The 20873-nt window shown below is 36.0% G+C and overlaps 1 protein-coding gene across 1 annotated transcript; it reads right to left on the bottom strand.

Moving 5' to 3' along the window:
• Nucleotides 1–1531: 1531 nt before the first annotated feature.
• On the bottom strand, nt 1532–19097 carry unc119b (unc-119 homolog b (C. elegans)). The gene is made up of 5 exons (XM_044140130.1): nt 18436–19097; nt 7263–7376; nt 6243–6342; nt 5959–6131; nt 1532–4137 (listed from the first exon to the last, which is right to left on the bottom strand). Exons 1-5 carry the CDS (start codon nt 18686–18688, stop codon nt 4025–4027), a joined length of 753 nt encoding a protein of 250 aa, XP_043996065.1. The 5' UTR covers nt 18689–19097; the 3' UTR covers nt 1532–4024.
• Nucleotides 19098–20873: the final 1776 nt, after the last annotated feature.

The following is a 20873-nucleotide window of genomic DNA, read 5'->3' as shown; positions in this document are numbered from 1 at the left end:
CATTTATAAAATAAGGTTTTTATAAATCTGTGTAAATTTTGAGAGTAGATAAGTTGCTGCAGATGAGATATTTGAGAAAATCATTTTGTGTCTGAAAGTTGCACTTTATTACTTTACGGCTGTAAAAATGAATGGAAAATTTGTGGCTCACTTGGTATTTATCAATGCTTTTAGGTTTTCTAGGCTCTATAAACTAATTTTGAAGATGTAGTGAATACAACAATCTCTCAGGAACCAGTGAACTCTTTAGGTCGTTCTTTACTCTTACTGTTGGGAAACCTATTTATTCCGATAAGCAGCTTTGGAGAAACATACTGTACAGCACTTCTGCAGAGTCATCAGTACAGGTCACTGATACTGAAAGGTAACAAAGCTCCTTTGTTTCTGCCGTCCGTACATCTTTAGTGCTTTTCCTTCTTCCCTATCAGGTCACATATTTTACTGCCAAACTGAACAGACTTCCTTATGTTAGTGGTATCAAAATAGCCAAGTTGACCTCAAATATTTGAGCTGAACCCAAACACTGAAAAATCCAACATAGCATTCACATCAAGGACACTTTGAGCATGACCTACATAAAGCACGAAATTGATTTTAAAGCACGAACAATGAATTTCTTCCACTCACATGATCATAAAAAAATAAAAGATTTTTTTACTGCTTACACAGTAAAAAATAAAAAAGTCTAAATGAACCTTCTTCTCTTATTTCAGAAATAACAGCTATATACTGTTAATTTGTAACAATACTGCTTACTAACTAATAATACTGTACTGCTTGATTGTTTAGTTTTATTATCTGTTTACCAGCATTTTCTTTTTAATAAATTATGCCATCAAGCACTGCAAACCAAAGGATCTTGATTAAATATTTTACCCTAAGCCCTTCTTAAGCAGAACTTTCTTATCTTTGATTTCATTCATCACCATGTTTCTCACATTTGTCCATTCAGAGCTGAACTCCTGTTTTCAATACGTCACTACATTGTGCATTTCTCCCCTCAGAAAATCAATAGCAGGCAGGTGTTAATAAATCTTTGTACAGTGTGTACAGATGAAAAGTCTGTTTGAAGGATAACTGAGAGATAAGAGGAAGCCAGCAGAATGTTGCAGTTGTGAAAGGCCGCTCTCTATCATGTTCATTACGAGAGAGAGTGTAATAAACTAAAAATACAGAGGTCAAAGGGAGCGTGTTAAAGTAAAGTAAAGTTTTATGCTTCTTCTGAATTACCTGTAATATGCAGATTGATTAATTGATTCAGATTTGATTAAAAAGCAATTTTTGTTATTTAATTCAAATCAAATAGGAAAGGCTTTATTAAACCCAATGTTATGTGTTTTAAGTGTTTACTCTTGTTAGTAGCTTACAGCTAGTTAAGCCCTTATTGTACACAAAAACCTTGAAATATATCACTGTATGCTTTTCACTTTTTGAATTACTAAAATAAATGTTTTGTCTGTGAAGTTTTAATGTCTTAAGATGCATTTGTCTGTTTTCTGTTTGTTTCTCAGTAACAGTCGGGACACTGTGATGCTTCAAAAAGTCCAATAAATCTTTATTGTTCATTTCTTAAGTCTCACAAACATCTGGAAACTTTAAATAAGTTCAAAATAATTTGCACGACTCACAACAAGTCATTTAAAAATCTCTTCTATATATTTATGAAACATGTTCCAACAAGACATTCAAGTCAATTAGTTTAATTCCCAGTCAAATCCCGTCACATTTTTAAACTTTTGCCACATTAAATAAACCAGAAACGAATCTGGGCCAATGTGAATTACATAAAAATGTGTCTTCTATAAGGATCTGAAGACACATCTGGTTTCCTTTCAACTGATTGCTTTCTCTTCACTCCTCTGGTTCAACCAACATGTAGACATATTTTAAATTAGTCAACAACACAATTAATCAAAACATATAATGCATCAAACCAGAAAATATGTAAAAACCATCACCTTCCCTCCTAAAATTCAGACAATTGTTTGGATATTTCTGATTGGAGTGTGCATATTACAGTTTAGAGGCATCTCATGACAGATCTCCTTCAAACAAAAGGAGTTTATGAAGCACACTCAAAATCACTGGAATATGTAGAAGTGAAAATAACAGAAACGACTATGAGGCAGAAATCAAGAGAAATAAATTATTTGTTTGAACGCAACAACAAAAAATCCTAAATATTTTATTGTGCTACGTCTTTCAAATGTATATTTTTCTAAACCAAAAGTTTGCCTGAAATTGTAAATTTCATTCTTCCTGCAGAGAGATGACAAACTTCACTTCAAACCAAACAATGAAACACAAGGCTGTTAAAAGTACAACCAAAGCACTGATGACAAATGCATTTCTGTCCAGATCAGACCAGCCACCTTTACGAGTTTCTCTGTAAAAATCGTCGCACGTTGAGCACATACAGCACTTACACACGGCCTACAGTTATTACAGGTCAACAAAGTCGACAATCAAATCAGGAACAGAACGAGACGGAGAATAAGTCTCATAAACTTCAAACTAATCACTGCTTACTGTGGAGGAAATGAACTAACAGCTTCTGGAAATCTACTTGACCTTTGGGAGGCAGATTAGAACATTGCTGACATTTAAATAATATTATTTATTTTACCAGAGAGGTGTTCATGCCTCAAACAAACTTTTACACAGGGAGAAAGACACGCACACAATCATACAAAATGGCAGCAGACACACTCATCCATAGATTTTTTAAAAATCACCAATTGAATCAAATGATCACAATCTTCCCAAAACTGTTACTGAAGACCTAAAAACACACGTTTAGAAGTGTGAGATTTGTTCCTACAGTGCCTTGAAAAAGTATTTTTACTAGTTGAATTTGTTCACATTTGGTCCCATTACAACCGCATACTTTATATTTTCACTTGGATTTTCTACGGATGGTTTTGAAGTGGAAATAATATTTTTAATATCTTTTTTTTAACATGTTTCACCCCATGATGAAACGTGGCCGTGGCAAAGAAAACCTGTTGGAGCTTGCAACAAGTTTGTGCAACCATACAGCTGCAGTTAGATCAAAACAACTGCAGCATGTGTTGGCATGGCCTAGTCAAAGTCCAGAAGCAAATCTGACTTTGAATCTGATGCTGTACATGAAATACAATAGAAAATCCTGATTAGGCCTGTCGCAATAAGCAATAAATCAATTTACTGCATGATAAATTAAAACAAGCTCATTCATTTGAATTTTCGTTTTTTATTGTTTTTTTATTTTTTCTCTTTCTACCAAAAATTGGATGATAAAAGTCTTCAGTGGGTTACATTGGCGTCAACTAGCTCTTTTTTTGAAGAACAATTTTATTTACAGAGACTTCATGATTCATTTTAACTGCTGTTGCTGTTGTCTTTGTTTATTTATTTTGGATTTTTAAGATGTTTTCCATTTCCAGTGCTAAAGGTTTATTGATATTTGAGAATGTGTTCCTGCATTTTAATTCCCTTACTTGAAAATATGATCATTTATTGCAATAACTTCTGGAAAAAGAAATTTTGTGATGAAATCAGAAAAAAATTCAAGAGTTATGAATACTTTTACAAGGCTCTATGATTCCTAGCATTATGTACCTGAATAAAAAAAATAGTTTCTATTATTATTTGAAAACTTTTTTTTATGACGTGGCTAAAAACCATCTGAAATGTAAGCATCACTTTTCTGCTGGTTTATTATGTTACAAACACACTTTGTGTCTGTGTCCATGTATGTGTGTGTGTGTGTGTGTGTGTGTGTGTGCGGGTGTGTGTGTGTGTGTGTGTATGTGGGTGTGTGTGCGTGTGTGTATGCAGCTTCTTCAGATGCATTTCTGTGCGCTTACACACAAACACACTCTCAGATTATCACAAACCCATCTGCTGCTGAATGGAGTCGTCTCAACAGGAGAAAGACAAACAGAGCAAAAGAGAGACAGGAAGTTGAAGCCAACGCTGTCCTCTGACTGTCCCACAGGTTGGTCCATTAAGCCACCTGTCTCCTGCGGTGAAGGCGCCGTCTCTACGTCCCGCCGTTGTATGAGTAGTCTGCCTTGTTGTGCATCACCAGCTTATTGTCCACAAAGTAGAAGCTGTCAGACTGCGTCTCGTAGGGGTGCAGGACCATCTCTCTGACTGTGGGTGGGCGCAGAATCAACACGTTAAAGTTCTAGTTTGTAACCTGGACGTACAGAGTCACATAAAGACAGTTACAAAGTCAGCCTTCTTTCACCTGAAGAACATTTAGCTAAGTGGAAATTAAGACCATACAGTGTACCACCTCTAGAGTGCGCTGTTACCCCCTAGTGATCACTGAAGTCTACTTTGTCTTTTTTTGTTTGTTTCTTTTAAACTTTATTCTATCCACTCCAAATTACATTTAACCCTTGTGTTGTCTTGCGGGTCAAAAGTGACCCATTAGCATGTTTAGCTGTAGAAAAAAATACCCTAAACTATCTTTTTCCAACTTGAAATTGCATGACTTTTCCTAAATTGACCCCATCATTAGAAAACGCTGGTCCACATTGGTGGAGTAATCTGGGCATAAAGACTCCAAAACTTATTTTGTGTCTAGTTTGACCTTAATTTCACCAGCTCACAAACATCTCCATTATTACAGGACTAATCCTGTTTCTGAAACACGGACATTGGCTTGTGATTCAGTTCTATTTCAAAATAAATAACACTTAGACTTATACAATATGGACTGCATTATTCTGTCTTATTAATTCACATGTTTGGGATCTGTAATACAATTTTTGTTGTTTGTTAAAATAAATGAATGCTTTTAAATGTCGACCTAATTTAAAAACAATCCAGAACTAATTTAAAACCCACAGCAAAGGAAAAGACTGAACTAATTGTAAGAACGCAAATACTTTTTTACAGCATTGCATAAATAGTTATATTTCAGCAAATATTTCTTCTTATTCATGTCTTTTGCACTTTTTCTAACAGTAAGTACTATGTCTCTCTGTTAGTGTGTCTATTAACTCTATTTTGTCTGTTTTCTGTACATCACCTTAGCCAAATGTGACTTTTTCAAATGCTTCATAAATAAAAGCATCTATATTTAAATGGATTTTGATTTTCCATAGTTCTTGATATAATCTGATTATGTTCAGCTTTACGTTTTCAGCCCAGAGTTACTTTCATTGACAAAATCCTCCCTGTTTTTTCAGGTTAAATTTTTCCATTTTCAATGCGTAAGAAGGCATTACTTCCATAAATATTATAGATTTATACTGCAAAATGTCTTCCTCTGGTTCTTTTACGGTAAAAACTTTTAACCTTTCCTCTGTCGCCCCCATGAGGTTGATGACTAAAATATTTTTAACTGCATGAACATATAAATGAACATAAATGCAGCTCTTTCATGGGGCAATAATTCAACCAGCGGCCCGCTGTGGTTTTGAGTTAAAAATGTCTCTTAATAATTATGCGTTACTGAAAGATTAATACCTGAACCCCAATTATAAAGTACGGTGGCTGACAGGTGCAAACATGCAGCAAACGGCGAATATTAAACACATGTAAAAAACAACCCAAAAAAACACACACACAAAAAAACAAAAAAAAACAAGGGAAAAGCAATGCAAACAAAAAATGCTGCAATAACAGAAAATACAGGCAAAAACCTTCAAAAAATGCTCCCATCACAAACAAAATGCTCCTTGTTTGCTGCTGGTTAAGCCATTTGCACCTGTCAGACACCATAATAAAGTCTTCAAAAATGCAGACATAAAAAAATATAGTAAATAAACTATTTTTAGCCTGGTGAGGGCACCACTAAAGCCTGGTGGCCCGCCAGGCTCATTCAGGAAACCCTGAAACTTCACTCTCATTCTAAGCTTATTAACAAACTGATTTTGCAAAATGTTCAATCATCTTTGAAGCTCCCTTTACCCAGAGAGGTAGATAAATTAGTGCTGCTGTGTAATTTTTCAGCTGACTTACTGGTGTCCTCTGACAGAGGTGGGAATTCGTAGATGTGCTCACAGGTGTTCTTGCTGCTGGGCATACAGAAGCCAAACTCAAAGTCGAAACTCTTGAGCAGCTTCTCCCTGAAATAATGTCTCTCAATCATCCGGAAGTTTTCTATCGGCATGTCACCGACTGTAAACTCGACGCTGGATGGATGAAGAATAAGAAAAGATAAAAAGGTTACGACGATATAAACTACAACACAGTTTTTAGTTCAATCTACTGCAGACTGTAAATGCAGATTGATTTATACTCACGTAGCTCCAACCTGCCGCAGTCGGAGGAAAGCAGGGGTGAACTGGTAACGAACAAAACGGCCGGCGTTCAGGTCGATATCCCTCTTCTCTCCTGACTTATCTAAGATGGAAACCAGTTTCAAAATAAAAAAAATTCTCACATTTAACATAAAAAATTCATGCTTAAAATGCTCAAATACCAATAACAAAAAAATAAAGTATGTGATAGAAAGGTTTGATTTTCACACCCCTGAAGTTTTCTTGTCTTTGTTTGCAACCACAAATTTCAAAAAGATTTATTGAGACTTTGTCAGCAGATGACAGGCTTTCCAAATTTATGAGAAATAAAAGTCCTAAAAACTGCTTTCCTCCATCTTGAGCTCAAATGTTTTGTTACCTGTGATCAAAATTTTTCCCACATTTCCCTTTATTTAGATTCATCCATTTCTAAACTCTCATTAGTTTAAGTGATAAAAGAAAATCATCCCTATAGAAATGGTTTTCTGGGTGATTTGCAATGTCAGTTTCCCTACCACTAAATTTTCTTCACTTCAAAGAACAGATTAGATTAAATACCATAGAAATCTGCTTACTAGGTTTTATTAAAGAACATCTGAGTAAAGGGAACCAACCCACATTTTTAAAGTTTGCAATATTTTCAAAACCATTTATATATTTCATTCCACATCACAAAATGGCCAAAAATAGTGTTACTTGATTAAATAAAAAATTCCTACAAAATACATTGACAAAAGTCAAAAAAGATCAAGGGGTAAAACTACTTCCTAGAAAATAAAGGGAAATTTTCCTATTTGTTAATCTCTGTCCAACTGAACACTATTATTGCTTTAATTTTCTTTATTTCAATGTGCAATACTATATTTATCCAAATTTTATAAACCGGACAAGTAAAAAATACCATTATGCGCATTAGGATGATGTCTCGTAGGTAAATATATTTTTTAAACCCTGTTGTGTGAATACCACAGCTCTGATATTTGGTGAACTAAAACAGCTCTCGTCAGCTGCTCAAGGACTCGCCTGTGGACGGAGGCTTGGTGATTTCAAACAGCACTGTGCTCGTCTCCATGTCTCTGATCTTGAACCTTGTGAAGTCGATGTTGAAAACATTCTCGTCTGGGCTGCAAAGATAATCTGCAGGAGGAAAAACATAAAGAAGAAGAGGAAGATGTTTAAGATCACAAAAAGGGAACCATGCTGCATGAAAATTAAGATGTGAACTATACTATTTTGCTAACAAACAGATGTAATGTTTTATAAGAATTCAACAAAATCGATTATTTCTGTCCAGTCAACATTCGTTAATAGCTTAAATATTTTCTTTTGTTAGTTTTATTGAATAATGTTGGCCCAATGTGTTGAGAAGGCCTTTCCAGACAGATATAACACCAGCACAAACACACCACCAGCCAGAGAGAAAAAGAAGTGAGTTATTTTTATTCCTCTAATCCTCCCTGCCCTTACCAGGCAGTGTCACTGCTTATTAGAGTTCCCCAACAGAGCAGACACTTCCTGCTTTCTGTCGGATCTGACATCCAGATCCAGATGCTGCTGCTCTTCATGCCGATCACGTCAGAAGCCATGAAATATAAACATTTCAGAGGCTGGAGGTCACAGCGGACTGGCCTTCAGATGAGTAAAAGAGGGTCAGTTTGTGAGTGATTGTGTTTTTGGATGCCACATCCATCTTTTGGTGCAGCGTCTGCTCATCCTTCTCATTGGATTGTGAGCTTTTTCAGTTTCTCTTTCTGGAAATGTTCAGTCTCCTCCAGCTATCTGCTGTGTCAGCTCATAAGAACCAACCACATCTGCCGGCGCAGAGAAACAGAGGAAACAGCTTCAGAGGGATGATTTAATTGCTAATGATGCCATCTCTGACCAGACAGTCAACCCACCAGCTGTCCTAAACTCCTGCTCAGTAACTCTTCCTTTCCTCTGGCTTTTAACATTAACTCTGTCTTTTATTGTTTTGGCAATGTTATAACAGAGAAAATTAGACTCCTAACATCTGACAACAAACATGTTTCAATTGCATCTCTCATATAATAATTGTTTTTGATTGTGAGTTTGTTTGAAACACATTTTGAATTGGATTTATTCAGACAATCTTCTTCTGCTAACAAAAGAACTTTGAGACTGGGTGTGCATCGGCGTTACCATAAACCAGTCCAAAGTATGGCCCGGGGGCCATTTGTGTCCCACAATGTGATTTTGTGCGGCCCTCGGGCATTCGCCAAAAGTATTTTATTTTCTCTGCTGATGTAGCCCTGCAGATGAACCGCAATCCTCAGTCCATGGATGCTGTCAACGCCTTTCCCTGCAGGGGGTAAATGCTCTTGAAGAAAAAGTAATTTATTCTGATGTCTGCTCTTCTGTCAGTCTGAATGTAAAGCTCAGCATTTCTAAACACATCGGTTCTGCATGCTGCAATCCATCCACACCCTCTGGCTTTTCACGTACTTTTAACAAAATTCAAAGCAAGACAAACTGTTTTCGACATAAACAATTGTTGATGAGTACAGCCCCCCCAGTCTCTTCGTTGTTGGCTCATTCTTCTGCTAACTTACTACTAATCATCGTCTCTGAGCCTCCTGATGAAATCCCCTGATAGCAATAATGCTAAATTAGAGACAGCGAGTTTGTTCTGTGTGTGAGAATTTATGTGTGTGCTTATAAAGGTCAGTCTGAGCTGTTTACTGTAATTTACACAGTCAGTGTCTGTGACCTCGGATATGTTCCTCACACAGCCACCCAAGGACAACCTGCGGCTGAAAACCACTGAAGCAAGCTAAAGTTTTTCACCACCTGCTCTCCTCTCTGGTGTGACAGCAAACAGCTACATACACGCCATGCTTTCACCAGGCCTCTCTGTGTTTTTGTGTTCAGGATTTGATTTCAAAGCATGCAGTCAACTGTCTGGTTGCTACAACTGAGTCGATTTATGACACTAATGTGACTATAAGCAGTCAGAAATGAGCTGCTGGGTGTTCACTCTGCTTCTGGAAACAGGAAGCTGGTTAGCAAACCACTTCTTCAATCAGGAATGATTCAGCTGCCACTCCAGACTGTCTGTTTAGCATTACAACATGCCATTTTTCACACCCACATCTTATTCTCTGCTGTTAATTATTTACAGCAGCACAATAAATAAAATATTAAAACATTTGCAAGATGATAATCAGAAAGTTTTAATGTAGTATTTGGTTGGGTATAATATTTCAAGACAAAACTTGATTACACTTTATTTGAATGGCTGTGCGTAAGACTCATGAAGAAACCTTCATAAATATTTAAGACTGCTGTCATGAAGCGGTAAATAATGACACTATTAATGCAAAGTTGCACTAAAAGTTGCATTAAAAGTTCATTAAACGAGTCAACTTTGCTTTATTTGGTAAATAATGACACTTTTAATGCAACGTTTAATTAAAACTTGCATTAAAGTGTCATTATTTACAGAAAGACACTTAATGACAACAGTCGGAAACATTTATGAAGACTCCTTCATGTTTATGACAAGTGTTGTCAGTCTTATGCACACCCCTTCATGTTACCGAAAAGGGACTACGACCTTTATGTTTCCGTAAATTTAGAGCAAAAGTATAGCATCTAAGTTTTTCTCAATCGGTGGTCCGCGGGCGCCCTCTAGTGGTCCGCCAGGTACTGCATGTAAACAACCCTTTCTTTGCCGTTACGTTAGCGCGATGCTACAGTTAGCTTACCAAAGAATTGTGTTTAGAAATAATAATGGATGAATGGCTTAAAACCTGGTCACCAAAAAGAAAGTCTGAAGATACCTGTGGAAAGTTTCTCAGGGTGAGTTGCAGAACTTTTGTTTTTGAACAATATTACGCCACAAAGCATGAAGCAGGTATGCAGATCTAGCTACGGCTGTACTCAATGCGTTGTGTCGGTTACGTGTTTTCTTCTACTGGAAAGCTTATAATCTATTCTTTAAAAATCTGCAAATAACCCAAAACGCCCTAGAGGACATGCTTATGGTTTTATTTTCTTACGGCCAGTCACATTTACAAAACAGCGCCACCCTTCTCACCTTCGCAGGAACAAAGACAATCAGTTACGAGACTTGGCAACGTAAATTTTATAGTTTCCAGTTCAAATATCTTAGTTCACTTAAAATAAGACAAAACTGACTTACAAGTAACTTTTCAGCAAGATATATGAGGGTCTTTTTTAAAGTAAATAATTCCTCAATTTTGATGAAAATGTTCTAGTTCCATTGGCAGATTATTTCACTTCTAACAAAACATTTTCTCCATGTTACAATTTAAAAAGTCTGTGAATAGAACTAGAACTTTTTCATTAATATTAAGCAATTATTGACTCTAAACAACTCCTACATATTGCTGAAAAGTATAACTTATCAGTTAGTTTTGTCTTATTTTAGTGCACTAAGATACTTTTGGTAGAAATTAGACCAAAAATACTTGGTAATATTTTGTGTTTTTGGAGTGCACACAGGACAAGCAATTTAAAAATACCAATTAACATAATAGTGAAGTTTTTGGATTATGGGAAGAAGTCGGAGTACCCAGGAAGAACCCAAACAGGCACAAGAAGAACATATAGAAACGCCCCAAGCCAAAGAGAAAACACCCATTTAGCTTTTACCTATGGAAATGTTATGCTCAATGCCACGTTCATATTAAAATAATTGGAATAATTTAGTTTGTTCCTTCACTACAAACGACAATCTAAGCTCTAGATCCATTTCCAAAGGTTGTTCTAGCAGCCAGAGGAGACTTCCAGGCACATGAAACCATATTAAGAGCTTATAAACTCAACATGCCTGCTGGCAAAAATAACAGCTGACACTGATAATGGGATCTAGTTTAGTGTGTCCCAGTTCAGTCGTAGAATAGGTTCATCCGTCACTACTGGGAGTTTCTGCTGTTTATGGCACATTTTTCTTTATGGACATGTGTAAGGATTATTACATTGAAAAACAAAAAAAGAAACACTTCCAACGACATTCAGGTAACTTCGTAAGCAGTGAAGAAAGAGATTTTTGTCTTTCATTTCTTCTTTTTGTGCTGTCTCTATTTAAGGCCACTTCCTGAGTTGCTCTTTATAGAAATAAAACTCAACTTCTGCTTCAGGATGAGTGACTACATCACTTATTTAAAAAAAACATGAAATTAAATACGAGCATGTTTGGTTATATATTATTTTACAAACATTCAATTCAAAAGATCAACAATGAAAAAGAAATATTGAATGTCTACTTGAAGAATCTATTCTCTATTTTACCATCATGCTGTTCTATATATATATATATATATATATATATATATATATATATATATATATATATATATATATATATATATATATATATATATATATATATTAGATATTGAACTGATGGAAGAGTAAAAAAAATAACATGAGGCTGCTTAACTAACAGCAGCATTTCTATAATATTTACTTTTCCAAGTTCCACATTAAAATGTTTCCAGCTGTATTTTATACCATAGTTGTGTTTTATTTTTTTTTCTTCTTGTTAATCATGAAGCAACAAAGTGCTGAAGCATCTGATTCAGCAGTAAAGCACTTTGTCAATATTTTTGAATATATTTACATCTGTAACATTATTGCTGATCTAGACTGGATTATCCTGGGTTTTGAGTGATCAGTAATGCACCATTTTCTCAAAAGGCCAAAAATTACAAATTGGTTATAAGTTTAGGAACTTTGGATCTGGATTTAAACACAGAAGGAAAAATGGAGTTTCAAAATTCCAGAAAAGCACTTAGTTGGGAAAAAAGCAAGTTGTTACATAACAAATAGGTGGAAATCGAAGTTTAAATCATTTTAAAAGTTTACTAATTTTGAAAAAAAAAAGAGTTTATCTTGGAATAGGACATAAAGTTTTAAATTTTAAGTGTTTTCTCTGTTAAATGTAAATTTTTCCATATTTTTTCAGACTTTTCAAGACTGTAGAAAAACTATATTGGGCAAATATGCAAGAACATAGAAGTGGGTAAAATGTTATTGCAGGGAGTACTTTGTCTCTGCATCTAAATCTGAAAATTTAAACAAGCAAACAATAAAAACAATCACAGCTTAATTATCTGACTTCTTCCTATATCACTTGAAGAGAATATGGCAACAAAGACACTCCAGGCATTTGGATAAGAGAAAGAAGGCACTTATGCAGCTCATGTGGACTAATCCGGTTTAGTTTCTTCAATGAAGGCAAATCCAGGTAATCAGCAGAGAGAGGGGGCGGCATGTAGGAGGGAGATGGAGGAGTGCAGCGTGGACGGTACCAGATGAAACCAGGACAAAAGAATCGTTGCTTTGATAAGAACAAGGTTACATTTTAGAATAAAAGTTCCCCAAAAAGACAAATTATGGAAATTCTACAGCTAATCTGGGTAGCGGAGCATAAGAAACAATACTGTGGGTTAAAATCTAATCTTATTTGTTGTGGGAAATTATTCAAATTAAACTGATTTTAATTTTCAATTATATCTGTTAACATTTCAGACAGTATGGGAGGGTCATTTGGTTATTAATAGTGAGAATATATGCGGTGTTTGTATGTAAAACATCAGTTGGTGTGGGAATGTGATATTATGACTGTAAATGTTCTGCTTTGTTTGCAAAGCTAACACGGCTACTGTAGTTAATAAAAACAATTTCCTCTGTCAAGATCCAGTTCTCATAGTTTGGTTAATGTGTGAGTGTCTGATTTAGTAAAGCTCTGAACATCCTTGACTTATAATAAACTCCTTCCAATCCAAGTTGTGTACAAAATGTTGTTTGAAATGAAGGAAACAAACAATGAATTAAGAAAGAAGGACTTATTTTTAGAAAACCAAAGGCTGGGTCAAATATTAAAAACATCTTCAGTAAGATTTCAGATGTGGAATAATTGTTGAGATGAGTTAAAACTGTTTTTTTCACTCTTAAAATGAAAGAAAATTGTAAAAATCATCTGCTACACAAATAAAATAAGGTTAATCTCCCTCACCTTCCTTACTCTTTGCTACAATGCAAATAGAGGAGCCTGTTGTGAATGCTAACACTAACTAGCGTAGCTACCGATAACGGCGAACAAACAGTCTTCCTGCAACCGTAAGTCGTTTGTCTGCCATTAGGGCGTTTAGCAGCGAGTTGATGAGTTGATTGACAGCGATAAGACCCTCTTCCCGGCTCTGATTGGTTGTTTTTTATCAGTAGCAGTGCATTTCTTCAGTGACAGCTCAGGGAGGAGGTGGAGAAGATCAATCTTTTCACATATCTGTCTCATAAACTATGACACATAATCATAATTTGTAATAATTATGTTTTAACAGGATGTCAAACTCATTCTAATTTTGGGCCATATCAAAAACCTGCATGTTCTTAAAGGGCCTGTTGTGCCGGCATATATTTATAAAACCCATGAAATTGTTAAAAAATCGATAAATAACAGTTCCTCCAGGATTGTGCGATTGTTCTAGTGTTTCTTTGCAATCAAAATTGCACATTTTGTGGTGACAATTTCTAAATGTTTGTTAGGAATTTTTACAATATTTGCGCTAATGTATGATTTTAAATGTGACTTTTTATTACCCGCCATACAGTAAGGCCGAGGCAACAATCACTGAAACTCAATGTTTTTGACCAATTTTGAGAAAATTTGCAGATTTGTGAAAAGCTGGAAGGACTTGTAATCTAGAGTCCAGAGGGCCACAAAAAAAGTTACAGTGGGGCAGATTTGGCCCGCGGGCCTTGAGTTTGACACGTGTGTTATAATGAACAGCTTTAATGTTGTTCATTATTTATTTACCACAAATCACATCATTGCAACAACATTCACCAACATTATTGAATAATGTATATTTTTATAAAATGACTCAATTTTAGGTGCTTAATTGGCCGTACTAATTGCTTTTGTGAACTAATTTGGGCTCACCCTCTGTCATTTGGAGACAGACTGCAGACCCTACAAAGATTAGGAAGCTAAAGAAAATGGACAGATGGACGCTTCAGCACAAAGAGGTGCCCCTGTTTAAGCCGCTTTGTTCTGTCACAGTCAGCTGAACCCGTCCCACGACGATGGCACTGCTTGAGCCAACCCGACAGGTATGTATACCGATTAACAAAACCTCTGCCTGTAATACAGACTGCTACAACAGATCTTTCCTGCCAACAGCCATCACTGTCTACAATAACTACAATAACATATAATTTCCCTTTGGGACCAATAAAGTATTTTTGAATTTGAATTCAAAATGACACAAAATCTTACCAAGTGTTTTTGGTTTAGTTTCTAGTGCAAATATCTTATTTCGCCTGAAATAAGGTAAACATACCTTACAGGAGCTTGTTTTAATGAATTATTCCTTAATATTGATTTTATAAAAGTACAAGCAGTGGCAGAATATTTCACTTATAACAAGGCATTTTTCCCATATTCTAAGTGAAATAATCTACCAGTGGAAATAGTCAATATTCAGGAATTATTTACTTAAAACAAGTTCCTATATCTTAGTAAAAAAAAATTACATGTAAGTTAATATTGTCTTTATTCAAGTGTACTAAGATATTTGTTTGAGAAACGAGGCCAAAAATACTTGGTGAGATTTTCAGGCTGAAACACATTTCTGTGGTTTAGGATTGTTTTCTATCCTCTCTTAGCTTCTCTAAGTGCCGTCGCGTCGCTTCAGAGAGGGACTCAGTTTCAGCCACTTGAGGATTCATGGCAGCAACAAAACAGACGCAGACAAAACAAGAGAGCGGCTTCAGTGGCTCCTCGGGAGAGAGCTCAGGTTTGCTTCCTGATGTCAAAGCGTGTGTGATGGGGGTCCGTCTCCGTTTCATCAGCGAGCCGCTCTGCTGTGAAACGGGCGGAGAAAACAGGAAGTGTGTGGGAGAACAGAGATGCACGCTCTGCTGGCTGTAACCAGTAGGGAGATGCTTCACGTTGCTGTAGCGATACTAGAGCGTATCCGCGTTGCCGTGGTGATTCTCACATGCCTCCTCTGGCTTCCAAGCGATGACGCCAGGAAAGTGACAGTTTTTAAGACTAATACGGGTCCGGTTTGAATTTGATGGGTTCGTTCTAGTGTCACTAAAACAGGTGCCGCTGTTTTAGTGACACTAGACAGCTTACAGAAGATACCTGATGTTTGGGCTGTGAGTAAAGGCAAGCTGAGTAAGCTGTGGTTATTATTAGAAAACTGCAAAACAACCGAAACACTGAGATTCTTTAAATCAAGACTAAAAACACACCTGAATAATAATAAATGGAATATTGACCAACATATTTGGTGATAGAACTAGAGTAGATGTAATATTTGTCATGGATTTCCCAATTGGTGACTGTATTACGTTTTAATTACATTTTATTTTTGTGTTTTTACCATGTAAAGCACTTTGAACTGCCTTGTTTCCAGCTACAGTACTTCAACATGTTTTTACTCAAGTAAAAGTAAAAAATACAGCAAAGTAAAAATACTCCTAAAAGTAATTTTTTTCAAAAATGTTACTCAAGTAAATGTAACTAGTTACTACTCTGCTTGTTGCTGAAACGACCGATAATACAAACAAACTTGGTTGATTGATTGACTGATTGATTGTGTTAGAGTGGAACAGAGAGGATTAATCAGAAACTTATTCTCCTGCTTAGTCTGTAAATATGTGAAGAAATGAGAAGAAAAGATGAAAAGACAAGAACCCCTTGTGTCATTTCTGACATATACAATTATTTGATGAAAATGTTACATTTCAATTAAAACGTCAGCAGTGTTATGGAGTTTAAACTTCCAATTGCCTTTTAAAAAAGGTGCAAGCAACTCCAACAGTGTGTTTGTATGTTACAACACTCTGTAACCAGGTTGTGTAAGCAGCCTTTAAATAGTCAAATGTCCTTCTGCCACCTGTTAGCTAACTTACATGTAGGTGTTCTCGTCTACATAAGAGCTTTCTGTCAGCTTCCTACAGATTTAACTGTGACATAATTAAAAAACTAAATTTATAAAATCTGATGAGTGAAAAGAGAAACCAGGATGAATAAGAATGTTTAAAATGTAAGTATGTTATCTGATGTAAAGGAAGAAGTTGATGGTAAATTCATTCATTCTTTCCTATTTTTAATTTCTATATTGTTTATGTTTTTGAAAAACAATACAATATAGTATTATTTAGCTGTAAAGTATAAAAAGAAAAACATCAGATATTATAATTTAACAAAGCAAATCAAATTAAAAAAAATCCAACATTACAGCCATTTAGGGCCCCCTACTGGTCAGGAGGTCCCAACGCATTTAAATTCTGAATTTGAAAATAATTTTTTTTTTATCTCCACTGTCACCACATGCTTGCTGTGGATGGAAAATTGCTGCAAAGTTAGTGACTGGATGGCCTTTTTATTCCTGTTGTAGAATTCAAGCTCATTTTATAAAGTTACAATCACACTTCAGTAGATTTTCCTGAGAGTCAAAGAAAATTCAACATGGTTTTCATTTGTTAAGCCGAAAAAATAACCAAGTATAATCTGAAAAGTGTAGCGTGCATTTAACTGGATGTGTAATTTAATTTCAGCATAAATTCAACTGTTTAATGAAGGCCTCAGAGGTTAGTCAGAAACCATTAGTGAACAAACAGAATGATACAGAACAGGGACAACACAGGAGATTATAAAACAACAAGCTTTCAACATCTAATTGATCACTGACTAAGACATCAAGAAAGACAAAGGAGCTCTTGTTGTTTGAAAATGCTCTTTGTGGAAGAAAACTAACAACAATGTTAATTTCTACAATGTGCATTAATGCTAACCACAGCTTATTGCTCTAATCAAGTCTGACGAGTTCTGTGTTGTAATTGTGACTTATGGGAGAAGCTTGTGAAGCTCAATGCATCCAGACAAATGCGATTGAAAATAAAAATAAATCGGTCTGAGACAGGAAGTCAAGCCAGCTTCCCTGATCCTTGCTGTAAGACATGGGGGTGGCAGTATCATGCTGTGGGAAAACATTTCTATACAAGGAAGCGCAGAGTATAAATGGATGAAGGTCAATAAAATTAAATCAAAGAAAGAAAACCTGCAAAGGCTGCAAAAGATTTGATCTTCATTATATATCCAATAATGACTTTTATTTTATCCTCACATTTTTAGTGATTGAAATTAAAAAGTTTGCAGAAAATGTTGGTAATTGATCATCAATATTGTCATTGGAATATTAGATAACAGCTTTATGATTAAATGTCTTTCTAAATTACAAATAAAGATTTATCAAGTTTCTCTTTGTAAATTTGGAAAACTTTATGTTGGTCTCTCATAAAGTAAAGTTGGTAGTAACAAGTTACATTAACTTGACTAACTTTTTGGGAAAAAATACTTTCAGGAGTATTTTATTTTTTTTACTTATATTTGAGTAATTTTGTTATGAAGTATCCTACTCTTTCTTGAGTAAAATTTCTGGATTTTCTACCCACTAAAACAATTTTAACCAAAAATACAAACACGCAACCTGCAGTTTTTGCAAAAGTTTCATACGTTTTTTTATTGAAAGAAACTGATTTAGAAAATGTTCTTTTGCCTGGTTTTGTTATTTATATGAATTATTGTCATTTTTGTCCTTAAAATACCAAAATATCCATTTAACTTTATATTTTGGTCTGTCTGGTGATGTATTTTTAAATATTAAATGATAAATTTGATCATTTGCTCAGTACTTAAGTAGACTTTTTACTTTTACTTCAGTAAAAATATGATGAAGTAGTACTACTCTTGCTATAGTAAAATGTTTGTACTCAAGTAAAAAATAAATGTATAAAATGCAGATAACGTACTCAGAGTTCTGTTACTGTATGATAAAAAATAAGCAGGTTAATTAACGGATTAAAAAAAAACACTGCATGCATAAATAACAGTTACCTGTGTGATTATTACTCCTGTATTTTTGAACCTAACCATCTCCAGTGAGGGTAACTTTGACTTCTACCTCAGCAGGTCATTGTTTGGTGTAACATTCACAAAGTGTGTCTGATGTGAGTCAACAGAGCCCAGCAGGTCCAGTTTGAGGTATTTTCTCATGTGATTCAACAGGGCCTATATATACATTACATAAATAAGAGGACACGACAATGACGTGATGCATGACTCATACGGGATCTGACACATTTCCAGCACCTTTGTCCTCCCTTCCCTGTGCACCAGCAGCCGTGAACTTACGCTCTGTGATCTTTTGCAAGCCCAGAACATCCTCCGGAGTGATCACCGTCCTCCCCAGCAGCTCCTCCTCCGTGGTCACCGGGACCTCCACCTCGGTCGAGTTGCAGCCTTTCTTCACTTTCATCACCGCCGTTTGCTTCGGGCTGCCGTTGCCGGTGCTGTCCGTGCCGCCGTCGGTGCCTCCGGTGGTTCTGGCTGGATTAGCGTTTGATGGGTCCTGGCTATTGCCTCTGCTGGTACAAGAATAGCTCATTCTCCTCCCTCCCTCCCCTCACCTCACCCAGGGTTTCCAAGATCTGCTAAACAGTTGCCTCCCTCTCTCCCTCCCTCCCTAAGCAAAGGTTGCAGAGTTGCTGCTTGTTATCCGGTCCTTAATTTAAATCCGCTCCGTCGGGTTGCATGTACGCGGCAGCCCGGTTCTCCTCCTGCGCGGTGCCCGCTCCTCTGTTCCCGCTCCTTTGCGCAGCTGCTCTCCGTGAGGGAAGCGATGTTTGGGTCGTGTCAAGTGCAAGTAGACGTCTGAGGAAAATAATCTGCGGGGTTAGAAATTACAAAAAGAGGCGGCAGATGGTTGCGGCCGTTAAGAAGAAAGAGGAGGAGGAGGGGTGGGATGTTCAGCCACGCAGAAAGCGGCTGGTGGATCTGCGCACCGTCTGCGCTGCAAGCCATCAGTGCGCAAAGCAATAAACATGATGAACAACTCTTTGTGTCTGAGCTCCTCAAAACATTTGCATTGCGTGGGTTGCACTGGAGAAATAAAGGAGCCTCCTGTAATCCACACGATAAAACACAATGCGCCATTTTTTTTTTACTTGATGTAAAAAGTAAATCTGGTGTTTGGGTTACCATATGCCATAATCTCTGAAAACTGGAGGGATTAAAACAGAACATTTGCTCATTTTAGCGATCTGATGAAGCACTGGCGCTGAAAAAGAGGGAGGACAACCCTTAACTCAAATATTCATTTCCTCTACAAAACGAATGTAAAAGAATAAAAACACAAAATAAACATTAGAGGTGGGCAAAGTACACAAAAATGTACTTAAGTAAGAGAAGCACTACTTTAACATATTTTACTTAAGTTAAAGTAAAAAGTAGCCATCCAAGAAATTACTCAAGTAAATTTTGGTATTTTAAGAGCGAAAATGGCAATAATTCATATAAGGAACAAAAAAAACAACAAAAAACCCAAAACAAATTCAGACAAGAGAAAAATTTTTCCAAATCAGTTCCTTTCAATAAAATTATGGAACTTTAACAGAAACAGCAGATATGTGACTTTATTTTTGGTTGAAACAGGCCTGTTTTAACCAAAAATGTTTGTTTTTCATTCAGTGGGTAGAGAATCCAGAAATTTTACTCAAGTAAGAGTAGAGATACTTCATACTGAAATTACTCAAGTAAAAGTAAGAAGTACAGAGTAGTAAAAATACTTTTTCTTTGAGCAATTTATGTCTCATGTATCAGAAACTATGGAAGAGGATTAGGGCCTGCAAAAAATAAAAATAAAAAAATTCTGACTTTAAAGCCAGAATTTATTAGTTTTTTTTTTCCGGTGGCCCTAATCCTCCTCTGTAAGAAACAAACTTTCTGGCTGAATGAAGAGAATTTTAAAATCACATTTATTTGCCTTTATGTGCCCAATATAAGATTGTTTTGTGACAGTCTGGACACCACAAATCAAATAAACTGTTTTTCAAATGTAAAAAAACAAATACTTGTAACCTAAATCTGAATTGCCATGTCACATTTCATGTACCTTTTACATCAGAGTTTGTGAAAAACTCTCATTGTTGCATTGTCGGAAAAAGGAAGGGCAACTGACCAAACAAGTGTTGCAACACTGATAGCAGCTCTGATTATTGCTCTGGCTTGCTTTCAGTTGCTTGTCTTTATGCTGCTTACATGTGCGATAAGCTAATTACTGCGACGTGCTATTTCTGGCTGATGGAGTCTGTCTTCCTAGAAAGACTCACTTCAGGGCCACAGACTGTTCACACTGGATGACGTTAAAATATTTATTCAAACAACCAAGAGTAAAAAAAAATAAGTGCATTCATTCTGAACAAGAAGAACACAAAGGCCCGTCTTATTTTTGTCAAATAACAAACAATAAGTGTGGAACTGAATTTAAGAAAGATGCTGTGCCATGATCTAAAACTGGACATTTATGATAAAAACCATTAAAAATATCTCAATTAGAAAAACTCTGCGAGGGCCCAGAGTGGCATAACCAGACTCTAAGATTGGCCTGTATTGTTTTGCATTGCACTTTTCACTTAAAGGGGCAATATTATGCGTTTCTCAGACACAATGACATTTTATAGCACAATTAAATAACCATGCTACCTTCAGTTGTTATAAAAATGCTACATACATCAAAAATGACTTGTAAATTTTGTAAAATAACACCTTGAAATTGGGCCTCTCTCTTTAAA

The sequence above is a fragment of the Gambusia affinis genome, linkage group LG15, assembly GCF_019740435.1.
Source record: "Gambusia affinis linkage group LG15, SWU_Gaff_1.0, whole genome shotgun sequence".
NCBI lineage: Eukaryota > Metazoa > Chordata > Actinopteri > Cyprinodontiformes > Poeciliidae > Gambusia > Gambusia affinis.
The sequence above is the reverse complement of the archived record's forward strand: the minus strand, read 5'-3'. Positions and strand labels throughout refer to the sequence as shown.